At 41.2% G+C, this 15352-nt stretch overlaps 1 protein-coding gene across 2 annotated transcripts in view; it reads right to left on the bottom strand.

Annotated features, from left to right (window-relative positions):
• LOC119124718 (syntaxin-3-like) overlaps positions 1-15352 on the bottom strand; it is an 81115-nt gene that overhangs the window by 47338 nt on the left and 18425 nt on the right. The window contains exon 10 of one of the 2 annotated variants that reach the window (XM_037254950.1): positions 3968-4184. The exons of the other annotated variant lie outside the window; for it this stretch is intronic. Coding sequence (XP_037110845.1) covers positions 4107-4184 — 78 coding nt within the window. The 3' untranslated portion in view covers positions 3968-4106. Of the gene's footprint in view, positions 1-3967; positions 4185-15352 lie in introns of those variants that run through there. 2 annotated transcript variants of the gene reach the window in all.

Below are 15352 nucleotides of genomic sequence, written 5' to 3' on the forward strand. Positions count from 1 at the left end.
ATTCCATTGAAGGAATGGGGTCGAAATACAAAAGTCCTGCCTAGCTACAAAAACAGATATGCTCAAACCTCATTGAATAAAGTACCGTATTTTTCGGACTAAAAGTCGCTCTGGAATATAGGTCGCATTAGCAATAAAATGCGCAATAACGTGATAAAAAACATATATAAGTCGCTCCGGAGCATAAGTCGCATTTTGGGTGGAAATTTATTCGACAAAATCCAACACCAAGAACAGACATGAACGAGCAACAACAGGCTAAACGATAGGTATGCTAACGTGACATAAACACAAACGAAGAGCTGAGAACGGGCCTGACGTAACATTCAGAGTTATTCAAAAACTATTACATAAATAACACGTTTATAAAACCATCTGTGTCACTCCAATTCATTAAATCCATCGATCGTCCTTTGTCAACAATGGGTGCGCGCCGCTGACGGCGCTTGCACTTCAAAATATTCCACAGGCCCATATAACGATATATAAATTAGATATCAAATAACTATTATACAAGCAATAATAATTCCAGGCATGTGGCGGCGTGGACTTCCATCCCCGGAGGTGGCACTTCCAGCCACGGAGGTGGAAGAGAGCTCCATAGAATAGGACCGGGCGTGCGTAAAAGCCATGACCGAGCCCCATCCACCGTCCCCGGACAGCCACCCGGCCGAGCGCCGCCCCCGACTTCCATCCACGGAGGTGAAAGAGAGCTCCGTAGAGTAGGACCGGGCGTGCGTAAAAGCCATGTCCGAGCCCCATCCACCATCCCCGGAAAGCTACCCGGCCGAGCGCCGGCCCCAGACTTCCATCCACGGAGCTCCGTAGAGTAGGACCGGGCGCGCGTAAAAGCCATAATAGTTTTTCAAACCTTCTGTGTCACTCCAAATCCTTAAATCCTTCAAACTCTTTGTCCTCCATGTCGCTTACAAACAAAGCCGCTAATGATGCCGGTAGTACGTGGGGCCCTTCGTCATCTTCGTCATCCCGTGATCAATCTTTGTCCTTTTTGTAAACAACCGCCGCGCCACGCCGCACCGCGCCGCACCGCGCTGCTGACGTCACTTGAAATTCAAATTACAGTAATCCCTTGCTACATCGCGGTTCGTTTATCGCGGTTTCACATTTTTTTTGGTTGAAAATGTTTTAGAAAATTCACATATAAGTCGCTCCTCAGTATAAGTCGCCCCCCCACCCAAACTATGAAAAAAAACGCGACTTATAGTCCAAAAAATACGGTACATAAGCAGACAAGTATATTCACATATTAAATCAATAAAAGAAACATTTTAAGCATATAATTATACCTGCACACCAAACCAATAAAGATGGCCTAGTGGTAGAGTGTCCGCCCTGAGACTGGAAGGTTGTGGGTTCGAACCCCGGCCGGGTCATACCAAAGACTATAAAAATGGGACCCATTGCCTCCCTGCTTGGCACTCAGCATTAAGGGTTGGAATTGGGGGGTTAGATCACCAAATGATTCCCGAGCGCGGCACCGCTGCTGCTCACTGCTCCCCTCTCCCCCAGGGGATGGATTAAAATCACATGGGGATGGGTTAAATGCAGAGGACAAATTTCACCACACCCAGATTTGTGTGTGACAAACATTGGGACTTTAATTGACTTTAATGACATAACTAGACATTTTTATATATGGTAATGACATGGGTTTTTATAACTTCATGATCTGATATGTAGTATTGCTGTGCAATTTGAAATAACAAAAGTTGTTTGATATATTGCCTGAATAGCATAACGACCCTTAAGGAACTATTTAATGCATACTTGATGTTATTCTAAATCACGGACACTGCTCAAGGTGTCTAAGAATGTTCTGTACTTGATTATATCTTATGTTTTGATTAATGCTTGATGTGACGTCGTATTTTGCCTAATGCTAGAAGCCAGCCTTGGATTACTATTGAATGTTCTGGACAGAAGGAAAATATTTTGACGAACAATGAAAATATATGGTTGGAAGCATGATTAAACTAAGAATGTGACAAAGTTAGCAAATACATGGAGTATCAAAAGAACAAACAAACAAATGCATGGTAAGTGATGAGTAAGAACTTTGCATAGTCAGGGAACATTAACGAATTGATGATGTCACACACAAAACTTCACAAGTCCGTACAAAATAACAAAAGTGGAAGGATGATGAATGGACGAGGTGCGACAGTGTATGTGCAAGAATAGAGGAAAATGTTTACAGGAAGGTCACTTGGAGATAAAACCAGCCAGAGGGAGAACGCCAGGAGGAAGACAGCCAAGAACCCAGCCAAAGGTGATCGCCAAGGCCGAAAGACGGGATGGAAAACAACAGCCCCCCCACACACCGAATCGCCCATAATCACCACCCACCCTCACGGAACCAGCTCTCACCGAACCAGCACCCACTCCCATGGAATCAAACTCTCCTGCGAACTTGCCCCACCCCAAAGACTCATCACCCATCAAACTCGGCCCACACTGGCATGTGCAACTGAATATAAGCTGACCAAAGAACCTTGAACGTTGCCTTTTCTGAATGGAGACTTTCTGCTCTTGAGCATTGTCGCACAAAAGGCCCTAACCCTAACCCTGAAAACAGAGCTTTCTTAACAAGAATTGTGATTGAACTCAACCAACCTGTGTGAGTATAAATTTTGTTTCGGTGTCTTCGCCTTTTCCTAAAACTGAAAAAGAAAACGAACACTCAGTGAGTAAATTGGATAACAGATGATTGGCTCTGTCTTTTGCCGTGAGGCGCGGATAGCGCGCTTCCCAAATTGTGGACCAAATCCAACACCATCTCCGGCCCTCCCTGTGTGGAGCTTTGCATGTTCTCCCTGTGCTTGCGTGGCTTTTCTCCGGGCACTTCGGTTTCCTCCGACATCCCATAAACATGCATGGTAGGCCGATTGAGCACTCTGAATTGCCAATTGTCACGGAGCGGATGGAGCAGGGCGACCAAATGCAGCTTGGACCAGGGTTTATTCAGCAAAACAAACTAACAGACTCAGCAAACTGACATGACTTAACAAAACAACAAGAGGACTAACCGACAGGGACTTGAAACAAAGGACGTGAAGACATTAATGATCCGACGGGGAGTGAGGGGCAGACAGGACTTAAATACGCGACAGGTAACAAGAGGCAGGTGAGAATGATCACACTAATCATGGGCACACAGGAGGGGAGGGGCGAGCACACAGACAGAAACCATGACAACAAACACATAGTAAAACGGCTGGGGACGAGACATGACACCAATAGATGTGAGTGCAAGTGCAGATGGTTGTTCGTCTCTGTGTGCCCTGCGATTGGCTGGCAACCAGTTCAGGGTGTCCCCTGCCTACTGCCCAATGACAGCTGGAATAGGCTCCAGCACGCCCGCGACCCCCGTGGGGACAAGCGGTACAGATAATGGATGGATGGACTGTAATAATTTTTAGCTCATTAAATCATGCTCTTTTGACACAAATTAATGTTTTAGATACCGATTGTTTATGTCAGATTTTTCCCCTAAATTAAATCCTTCTTCATTTTATCTTTTTACTTTAACATCATACACAACAAAACACCAATATCAGAAAATAATAACCCATAGTCCTTTCATTGTTTATGATCACTGAGTGGGCACAGTAGTATTTGCGGAGTTCATAGTGAATAGACGGAGCTCACCAGTAGTCCGTGGGCTGTTGCCTTTCCCCGTGCAGCGTCACTGGCAGCATTTCTGACCTGAGCGTCCCTAGTCCTTGGTGTGCGGGAGTTTAAGTGAGGAAGTGTCTGTGTCACTGATAATCTAATTAACGGACACCTGAGCGCACCCGAACCGGGAAGGGACATGGGAGATTGCACTCGCACCCGAGCAAGAGCGCCTGCCCGTACGTGTTCCCGTTCATATGCGCCTTTTCCTTGTGGCTCGCTTCGAGGCGCGCAGGTCCCCGCGACAGAACGAATTAAGAAAGAAATATCAAAATTAGCTTTCTGGGGTCTTTAATTGAATAATAAGACAGAATACAGTTAAAGCAAATTACAGTCCTAGGAGTTTTCTCTGCCATCTATGGTAACTCTTTGTTTGTTTAGACTTAGCAAGTCGAAGAAGATATATTCAGTGTTTATTTGATAAAACTGTAGACAAATGAACCTAGGATGACAGCCAATAATACACAGCAACAGAAGATCATCATTTGTTTCTTCGCAGCATGCAAGAGAAGGACAAACACAAAACATGTAAGTATACAACAAAGAAATATCCATAACATCATCTATGATTTACATACTTGACTTATAAGTTTACCTCGTTCTGTCTATTGTGTGTAACTTCAATTATTTGTATCTCAAAGCAACTTGTACTGAACAGAAATGAATACGAATCCCATGAACTCATTTGATACCAGTCATTTTCACTGGCGCAAACCCCTAAATACCAATCTTACTGGATTTTGACTGACTTTTCAAGGTCCACAGAATATTAGACAGCTGGACGGACGCCAATGGAAAACTAACTGGCCCCCACCTTCGTGTGCAACGCAACTCGACTCACTACAAAGAACTTCCTTACTGCTTTTCCTGATATTGCATTGGGTCACTGTTGGAGAGAAAAGCCCAGCACTGATTTGTAAACATTTTTCTTGAAAGCAGACGTAATATAATCAGCTGAATTTTAACTACCGTTTTTTTCCATGTATAATGCGCAAAATTTAACTATAATTTATTGTCCTAAAATCTGGGGTGCGCATCATACATGGGTACAACAATTTTTGAAGAAAATCTCCCTCGAAATAAAACTTGAAATCACCTTTCTTCTTGTTTGTTGTTAATCGCGCATCGCATTCAGCCATCCTGCCCAACACACTTAGTCAGTAAAATTCATAATTGACGACACATCGTTTGATGCGATGGTGCAATCCTTGATGGTGTGTTATTGTCAAATATTGTTTGTTTTTTAATCTCCATCGCAGACCAGATATCATACGGAGGCTGCCATGACAGTATGCGCAGAACGGATGCGCAAGACACGTCAATCGCGCATCGCATTCAGCCATCCTGCCCAACACACTTAGTCAGTAAAATTCATAATTGACGACACATCGTTTGATGCGATGGTGCAATCCTTGATGGTGTGTTATTGTCAAATATTGCTTGTTTTTTAATCTCCATCGCAAGCCGGATATCATACGGAGGCCGCCATTACAGATGCCCAGAACGGATGCGCAAGACACGTCAGCTATATAAAGAGCGAGAATTCAGTTCGTTCTCTACCTAAATGCGTATTACAGGTAATATTTTATTTCACAACACTTTGCCTTGTTCCTTTCAAACACGCTCCATACGAACACAATGCTCTCGTATCAGACGCTTGCTTGATCACCTGCTCGTTTGCTGTCACAATGTACCCCACACAAATCCGAAACATTTGTTGCGGCTCCGAGTCACGACGAGGGGCAAGTTTTGGTTTCCAAGGGTGTTTTTATTCCTCTTCAACTTCTCTCCCATACAGAGCCGCCTTTTTCACATGTCCGCACATTTCCTCTCTTTTCATTTTAACCTAACTGATCGCGGTGGTGCCTTTCTGGGCAGTCGGAGAAATCAACGCCAACAAAAAAAATACATCCAGCCTAGTTAAGAAATCACCAGAAAGATCACCATGACAATTGTGAACACACAGAAAGAGAATAAATAACTGGAACATCACTCAAATATTGGTGATCCCGTTGAGAGTCTCACATATTTCTTCGCTATCGAGTTTGCTACCGCATGCGCAGTGATACTGACCGGCAGAATAACATCCGGTTGTTCCCAAAGATGATCTTTTTTCTGAAATAATTTTACGTTTACGGACTTAAGTAAGAGTCAAAATTTGGGTGCGTATTATACATGGGTACAGGCTTTTTTCCAGCATCGACATGCCATTTTTAGGGTATTATGTAGTATTATACATGGAAAATTACGGTAATTAGATGTGAGTTTGATTTGTGTGAATATTTTTACCTTAGAAGAAAATGAACACGCGTTGAAGAGGTTAGACACAAATAATTACCGTATTGGCATGAATATAAGACAACCCTGAATATAAGACGACCCCCCCTCTTTTTCAAGACTCAAGTTTGAAAAAAGACTTTCTGAACACCAAATTTAATTTTATACAGAAAATAATTACAGTACTACATCTGAAACAAATGATTATAACAATAAAGTCGAGAGAAAAAGCATGTTATTTTGCCTCATTCAAATCATGTAAAAACTGTGTATCATATCTTAATATCTGAACATTTAAATATGTAAACTAAAGTGCAATCACATTTGTAAATGAATGGCTTCTGGTTTTTGAAATGTAAATAAACCAATCTACTGTGATAAAACAACAAAATTGCAATAACTGCATTAACCATCAAAGTGAAGTTGTCATGCTGTCAGGTTTTGTAGATTGTTTTGTTTGGTCCTGTCCTTCATATTTCTGTCTTCCTGTTTTATTTTGTACATCACGTTTCAGATCACTGGTCCTTCCGCTGCACGGTCGTTCACTTGACCTCCCCGTTTGTTAACCACGTACACCTGTGTCGTCCGCCCTGATTGTCTGCACCTGTGTCCTTCCCCTTCTGTGTGTGTATTTAGCCTGCGTCTTCCCCTTGTCCTCTGCCAGTGCGTCTTGCAAGCCATGACCACCAGCGACTCCATAGCCACAGATATAGCCCTTGATTGCCTTGCTCACAGAGACTTTTTTGTCCACGCTTTGTGGGTTGTGCGTGAGACCTTGCCTTCGTTTTTCCCTCAGTTTGAGGCGCCTTTGTTTTTGCCTTTTTTCCCTCAGTGTGAGGCGCCTTTGTTTTTGGAGCGGTCATCCGCAGAAGAAATAAAACACCTTGAACTGTCGAACTCTGCATTCGAGTCCTCTCCCAGCCTGAGCCTGACAGAAGTCTAACTGTAACTGTAGTCTTGAAACAAATCTGAATAAGGAAAAACATTGCAATAAAATAATTTAAAACTGCTACTGCTATTGTTGGGGAGTCTGAGGACTGTGTAGGGGGTTGGCTTGGAGGGTTATGCTCTTTTTGCCCCCGGGTGTCGGTCAGAACACAGGAGGGAAGACATGGTTCAGTTTTGATTGCTTTACTGAATTATTGGCAAAAAAGTAAAAGGCACTGTGGCTCATAGGAGCATACAGGCAAACTGGCAAAAGGGTAGAGGCACACATTTGGTCGCAAGGATGTGAGAGCAAGTGTGTGTAGTGTACATGGGTGAGTCTTTGGGTGTGTGAATGTGATTCTTGTGTGTGTGATTATTGTATGAAGCGTGTGAAGGGTGTGTGGTCAACGCTCAACTTCTGACGTCACACAACACTAGTAGACGGCACACATTACATTACTAACTGCGCGTAACGGTTCCACCATACTAAATAACCATAAATGAAATACTCTCAGCAACACACCAAACATAAGTCATCGAGACAACAAAATACATTTGCTGGCGATCGCTACTCGTACAATGCGAGGAAAACTTAAAGGAGCGCACCGAAGCTATCAATCAAACGGCGCACACACGAAACAAACCGCACAACAGTAGGCAGTAGTAACAATGAAATGTATATACTCACTTTGTGTCAAAGACGCACACGATCACAGCGACATACTCAGTCGATACCAGCAACCTTTAACTTACCACTGCGCACAAGATCCAACAATCGCGATAAGCTGAGGTAACTCACGCGAGACTTAAGGCGCGGTGACGTAACTTTCCAAAATTTTAACATCATAGGAACCTTTCTAACAGCTATTTTTATTTTTCTTCTTTGTGACAGGGGTTCGCGTTGGCCTGGGGAGTTATGTTCAGCATCCGCTTTAAAGATATCTGGCGCCATCTAGCGTTGTGAATGGGTATAATGTCTAGACCCCGAATGTAAGACAACCCCCACTTTTTCAGTCTTATTTCAATGCAAAAAACACCGTCTTATATTCAGGCCAATACTAACTGTGGTACGAGGCAAATGGCAATTGGGGTGCCCTCAGCTCCCATACCATAAACCTTTCCCACACTACAAAAAACACCATATTCTTTCAACTGTGGAGCACATCATCAACCATTGCAGTCTACAAAGACTGTGCCATCCTTATGTCATTATCACAAAATTGTTTCTTTTTTTCGGCTAGTACATTGTCAGCATTCATCTCAATTTCATTTCACGCAGTTAACACATGACTTGCCAAAATGGGTTAGGGTTAACAATTTTGTTTATCTCATCCCACCCAATTTCAACCAGCAATTTACATCACCTAGCTCCATAATTACACTTCTATGTTACTTTTGCAACCACAAAAAAAAAAACAAGAGTGACATTTTAAGGATACGTCGACGGGGTGGGCAGTTTAACGTTTCAATCTTCTGCAGTAGTGGGACGGCTACATCACCGCAAACCTCCACAGCTCCCCACCAATCGCCAAAAGCTTTGCGTGCAGCAAGGACAGACTGGCTACGTAATCAAGTTTTGTTTAGCGTCATACTTCAAGAAGAAGAAGCGAGTTACGAGTGACACAGAGAAAAAATGAACATACACATTAGGTTTTTAGAGAATGACTGTGTGATTTCAAGATATTTTGGTTCCAAATTCCTGGGGCCTGCAAAGATAGATAATCTTTCACAGCACATAATTTCCAGGTGTAAGAGAGTGAACAACAATAAATAATAAATATACAGAATACAATACAGTTTATGAAAATATAATTTTTCTAACTTATCTCATTGCCAAACGTTTGCCAAACGATGATCTGTCACAGCACTTCATTTCCACGTGTAAGAGAGTGAACTAAGAATAAATAGTAAATATATAGAATACAATACGTTAGAAAAATACAGTTTATAAAAATATAGTTTTTCTAACTTATCTCACTGCCAAACGACTGCTCTATATTGTATCTAACGAAAATGTAAAATCATGTTTGTAGGCTAAGGTTATTCGTGCTTGTGTGTGCGCGTGTGAGAGAGAGGCAGAACCATCAGTAAATCATAAATATTTTCATGGACTGTCGATTCTTTTAATGGTTTAGCCTACTGTTGATTATCTGTAATAGTAGCTATAACTTTATTTATTAAAATATATTTAATTAACGAACATCTCTAACTGATGTTGTACTTAAGGAAAATGTAATGCCATAGTTGTAGGCTAAGATCAATCCTCTATATTGCAACAGTGGTGTGTGCTCTTTCTACCTTTAACAATGGAAAAACATTTTGTCCTTTCATTGCACTTACCCACTCAGAATGTTGTGTGAGAAAATACAATAATCTGTAACTTTATTTGTAATCCCTATCCCTGAAGTTTGAAAGGTTGTCATAGTTGCAGCTCAAAGTTGTGTTGGTATTAAAAAAAATATTGTGACAAAAGGTTGTCATAATTGCAGCTAGAAGTCATGTTGGTATTAAGAATTATTGTGATGGTATTAAAAAGGTATTAAAAAGTATTAAATTCCATTTGAGAATTTATGTATATTCCCTGAATGAACTCTTCACTGTTTTTTAAGGCCTTCAGATGCAGACATCTCCATTTTAGTGTGGAGATCTCTACACAGGGAGGCCTCCTTCTGATTCAGATCAAACAAATTACCGTAAATCCCGGACTATAAGTCGCGACTTTTTTCCAAAATTTTGAACCCTGCGGCTTATAGTCAGGTGCGGCTTATATAAGGATTTTTTTCGTGATTTTTGTGATGACTTGATCACTTTTATACACTGCGGTATCTTGAAGAAAAAACCAACAACAAAAATACTATTTTGAAACACTACTATGGCTGCTGCTTATTCTGGCTGTGTTGCTTGTGACTATTATGAGCTTTAGTAGGAATGCACGCTAGGTGACCTGCGTCAAAGGGCTCTAAACCCTTTCTCTTACTTTGCCATGTGACTCAGAGATTACACAAAGCAGTGGCGCTGTTTGGACCATCTGCATTGTATTAAAACCCAATCAATCAGCATTTAAATTCAATTCTTCTGACATTTTGCTCACCAAAAACAAGTTGTAATGAACGTGAACTTTTAATGCATTTTATTCAGAAGGTTACTTTGAACCCCGAGGCTTAAATGGCGGCGCGGCGTATTTATGGATTTTTACGGCCTCCATGGGGCGCTCTAGCAGGAAGCAAGGGCGAGACAGACGAAGGAGAGATAATGCCCCGAAGAAGACGTGCTAGTTTGTGTTTTGAACATTTCGCGCATCACGCACACACCCTCATCATGGAAAACACACGAAGAAATGCATTTGATGCAGCTTTTAAGTTAAAAGCAATCGATTTGGCTGTCAAAGAGGGAAATAGAGCTTAAATGGCGGTGCGGCGTATTTATGGATTTTTACGGCCTCCAGGGAGCGCTCTAGCAGGAAGCAAGAGCGAGACAGACGAAGAAGAGATAATGCATCGAAGAAGACGTGCTAGTTTGTCAAGACGGACATTACTGAAAGGAAGCCTTTATACACAAACCGTCATTATGGGGGACAAAAGAAATGCATATGATGCCGCTTTTAAGCTAAAGGCAGTCGATGTTGATGACATTGCGTTGCGTCACCCTTTTCTTTATTTCGTGGTCCCGTCTACTCTGGAGCTATACGTGTCGCTCGCTAGTTTAATGTAATTTAGCGCTTCGTGCATGAATAAAATTAGCATGAACAGACCCTCATCACACTCGAAGAAATGCATAAAAGCGACGACGAAAGAGAGACTGAGAAAGTGTGAGGCGAAGGATATCTAACACTATTCCAATCGGACGCTGAGGAGGAAGACTTCGATGGTTTCAGTGCACAGGAGGAAGATGAAGACGATGAAGCTCTTTTTTTACTTTTACTGGTATGTTTTTTAACGAGCCCTGTTGGTGCTGTACTACCGTGTTGCTGCTGTGTTACCGCTGCGTCTCAGTGACTTTTACCGGGTATGTTTTTTTTAATCCAGCCCTATTAGTCTTGTGTTACTTCCGTGTTGCTGCGGTATTACTGCCGCGTCACGGGCAGTGTTTGGAAAGAAATGTTAAGGTATGTTATTAAAACTTTAAAAAAGCTTTCTGTGTCCAGCCTTTCTTTGTTAATAACTCGCGTGCACACTTCCGTGTTGCTGCGGTACTACTGCTGCGTCACAGGCAATGTTTAGAAAGACATGTTAAAGTATGTTATTAAAACTTTAAAAAGGCTTTCTGTGAACGGTCTTTCTTTGTAAAAAAACGCGTGTGCACGTGCGGCTTATAGTCCGGTGCGGCTTATATAAGAAAAAAACTAAAATATCCCCCAATTTTAGCTGGTGCGGTTTATAATCCGGTGCGGCTTATAGTCCGGAATTTACGGTAGTCGTGATTATTACTTTTCTTTATACTGATCTCAATTGACACACATTCAAATATGTTTCTACCACCACTGACAATCTAATGTCTCTATATAAAGCACTCCACTAGATTTGTTGATCCTTCTCTTGTGGACAAATACCATCTTTAGTCCAAGTTTCTGATTGTGCATTAATTTTAAAGGGCTTATCCCAATGTCAATAGATAATCCTGTATTGTTTCAAAGTTGCCATTTAAACTCCTGCTCTTGCAATGAATTGTGGACAGCTTTCCTTCCAAATCAATGCGGCTAACCATCCACCATCCAAGATTAATAAAGATACTGGTTAATCTTGGATGGTGAATTATTTCCAAGTTTATGTTGTCATAGCGTGCAACGTACTCTGATCTGGACCGGTGTGGTATTCTCTGTAGATGATCCATTTGGCTTTATGTAGATTTTACAGTTGGATGTCCAAAAGTCTTTAGTTGACGGGCCCGCTAGGCAATCAACGGATGAAGTTTGTTTGCTGAGATTCTCATTGATATAATCATTTGATTCCATCAGATTTTTTCCCTGTTTCAGTAAAACGATTTTGTGCTTTCTGCTTGTGAATGTAAGTAGCACGGCACAGTTGTCGTGACTCAACCACCGGTGACTCCTCTCTTGGGAAGCAGGTGGCATGAGTTCACGTTTGTTTTTTGATAAGAACTCCACCGCTTGCTGTTCCATGGATCGGTTGTACTCATCATCCACATTGCTTTGGTGTCTCAGTGACCCGGCGTTGCTTCTTGGTGCGATCTTGAGACCAGTGATGATTACATCTTTGGTCTTATTCTGCTCATAAAGCTCTTCTACACTGCTGGTGAGGGTTTTGATCAGCTGATCCTTCTTGGCATTCTCATTTTTGAGGAATTAGATCTCCTCCATCCGAGCTTCTATCCCCATCTTGATTACTTCCAGAGCATTCGTAAGTGAATCTTCTTTGGCACCATCACTCTTTGATTTTTGTGGCAATAAAAGTTGGAGGTTTTCCATATTCTTTCTCTGTCTATAACAGGCTACACAATTTATGCAGCCTGGTAGTTGTTTTTTGGCTCACCAACAGTTTGCAACTGTATCCTTGAGAGCGTCCTACCCGCTCAGCAGCCTGAACTGAAATGTCCTGTAGATTTGGATCCTGGTTTTTGGGTCAAAGCTCTGTGAGCACATTGAATATCAAGAGATACCTTCAGGTAAGAGACACTGCATGGTCAGCTTCTTTCCATCCATCCATATTTTAAATTTTTTCCTTGCCCTCTGAAGGGTTATGATCAAGAGATGTCAAGAATATTTGTCAACTGTAGGCATGAATAGCCATTTGAGATGTTTCTGTGTTTTAGTCTATATAAATAAACTTGGCATGACATGACACTTGAACCCAGCCTACTAACATCGATATACCGTATTAGCCCGAATATAAGACGGTGATTTTAGCATTGAAATAAGACTGAAAAAGTGGGGGTCGTCTTACATTCGGGGTCTAGACTTTATACTCATTCACAACGCTAGATGGCGCCAGATATCTTCAAAGTGAATGCTGAACTTAACTCCCCAGGCCAAAGCGAACCCCTGTCACGAAGAATAAAAATAAAAATAGCGGTAGCAGTTTGCATTGTTTTATTGCAATGTTTTTCCTTATTCAGATTTGTTTCAAGACTACAGTTACAGTTAGACTTCACTTTGATGGTTAATGCAGTTATTGCAATTTTGTTGTTTTATCACAGTAGATTGGTTTATTTACATTTCAAAAACCAGAAGCCATTCATTTACAAATGTGATTGCACTTTAGTTTACATATTTAAATGTTCAGTTATTAACATGTGATAGACCGTTTTTGCATGATTTGAATGAGGCAAAATAACATGCTTTTTCTCTCAAATATATTGTTATAATCTTTGGTTTCAGATGTACTGTGATTATTTTCTGTATAAAAATTTAATTTGGTGTTCAAAAAGTCTTTTTTCAAACTTGAGTCTTGAAAAAGAGGGGGTCGTCTTATAATCAGTGTCGTCTTATATTCGGGCCAATATGGTACCCATAATATTAAAAGTTGGCTTCAATTCAGAGCAGGATCCTGGTTAAAGTAATATATTTTCCGCACTATAAAGTGCTTTGGGTTAAAAGGCGCAGACTCAACAATGGGGGCTATATCTGTACTTAACCCACATATTGTATACTGCCCAGCGCATTATAGGGCACATGCTGGCGAAAACATACGGTATACAAAAAAGGTAACAAGAGCAAGTCAGTGAGTTCGGTTGTACTTTATTCTATTTAGCAATATACTCATTATTAACCAGTTTTTATCCACAAAACCATAGATGTCCTCATCTTCTGCATCCGGATTAAACATGCCACGTTCCCTTTTGTCATTGTCTGTGTCAGTCTCGTTGTCAAGTTGCCTTTCAGCAATGATCCAGGATCTCCATAAAGGTTGAACAACAGTTAAACCTGATACCTTTACCCATGCATCTACAATCCATTCACATAACTTGCATAACTTGCTCAGCGCTGCCTCAGAGTGAATGTGTAAATGTGTTTGCCTATGTTGTGAAACTTTCTCACGGAAGCTCTCTTACCATGTGCTGCCTCACAACTGATGACCCGTAGCTTGTAAGTATGTTATTTCTCCAATGCTATTTTCAGGGGTCCTTAGCCAAACCAATGCACGAATCAGTATTTATCAGTTGAGGCGGCGGTAAGTACGTACTCTACGTATTACGTATGTTCTCAGAGTGGTTTACCACTCCAGTGTATGTATTTTCCATATTGTGTAATGTCTTCTGATTGGTTAATCGCTGTCATCTTACATATTTTGAGTATTACGTACTGTTCTTTACGTATACGACCCTGTGTCGGCAGCCGCACAACATTTACTGATTTTGGAACTCGGGGCAGACAAAAGGCTCACCTTCTTAGAATGCGCCCTGTAGATTTGTCAGAAAATTAAAGGCTTTTAGGTGCACCTTATGGAGTGGAAAATACGGTAACCATTTTAATCTTAGGACTGACGATGGAAGGAGGGACGGACTGTTGGCGGAAGCCCTTTTTCAATGAGAACTATGGACAGGGATAAATATACAGTAATCCTTCGCTATATCGCGGTTCATTTATCGTGGCTTCAGTACATTGCAGATTTTTTCCACCCCCAAAAAAAAATCAAAAATTAAAAATAAAATTTCTAAATTGAGGAATTATGGCACGAAAGTTGCCCGCACACTACCAGAAGGCAGGGAGTGCCCACACAATTGCAGTACGTACACTTGTACCTTGTTATAAAAATTATTCTAAAAACATATTAACAGTATTGTACCTTGTAAGATTTTTTTTATAATAATAAAAGAGTTCTAAAAACATATTTACAGTATGTACACTTGTACCTTGTTATAAAAAAGTTAATAAAAGAGTTCTAAAACTATATTTACAGTATGTATACTTTAGCTACATCTACATATGTGACACACATACATACACACACACACACACACACACACATACGCACACACACACACACACACATTTCATATTTATATTTATATTATTTATACATTATTTTCCATATGTCATTTATACTACATACTGTAGAGAAAAAGTGGACCAGCACGGATGGTAGCAATATGCAAACAGGGCACGAGAGGTTTTCTTTCACAGTTGTGCTTGGTTGCCATGGTAATGGACAAAAACTATCACCTACAGTATTTTTTTTAAGAGGAAGACGCTGCCTAAAGAAGTTTCCAGCCAGAGTCACTGATACGGGAAATCAATAGGGCTGGATGGATAAGGAGAAAATGAGAGGGTGGCTGAGAGAGTTGTACATGAAGAGACCGGGTGTTTTTCTTTCACACATGGCCCTCCCTGTTCATCTGAGACTCCATGCATCTCACAACTGCTGTAAAAGCCAAGTTCAGAAAATTAATTAGAATTCTTCCATCATTCCAGGAGTATTAACAAAGGAACTCCAACTGCTAGACAGTCACGTGTCTGCGTCACCTGCCACCTAGCTGCTCCTTTTTCTCTGCATCGGCC

Source organism: Syngnathus acus, chromosome 1 (assembly GCF_901709675.1).
Source record: "Syngnathus acus chromosome 1, fSynAcu1.2, whole genome shotgun sequence".
Classification (NCBI taxonomy): Eukaryota; Metazoa; Chordata; class Actinopteri; order Syngnathiformes; family Syngnathidae; genus Syngnathus; species Syngnathus acus.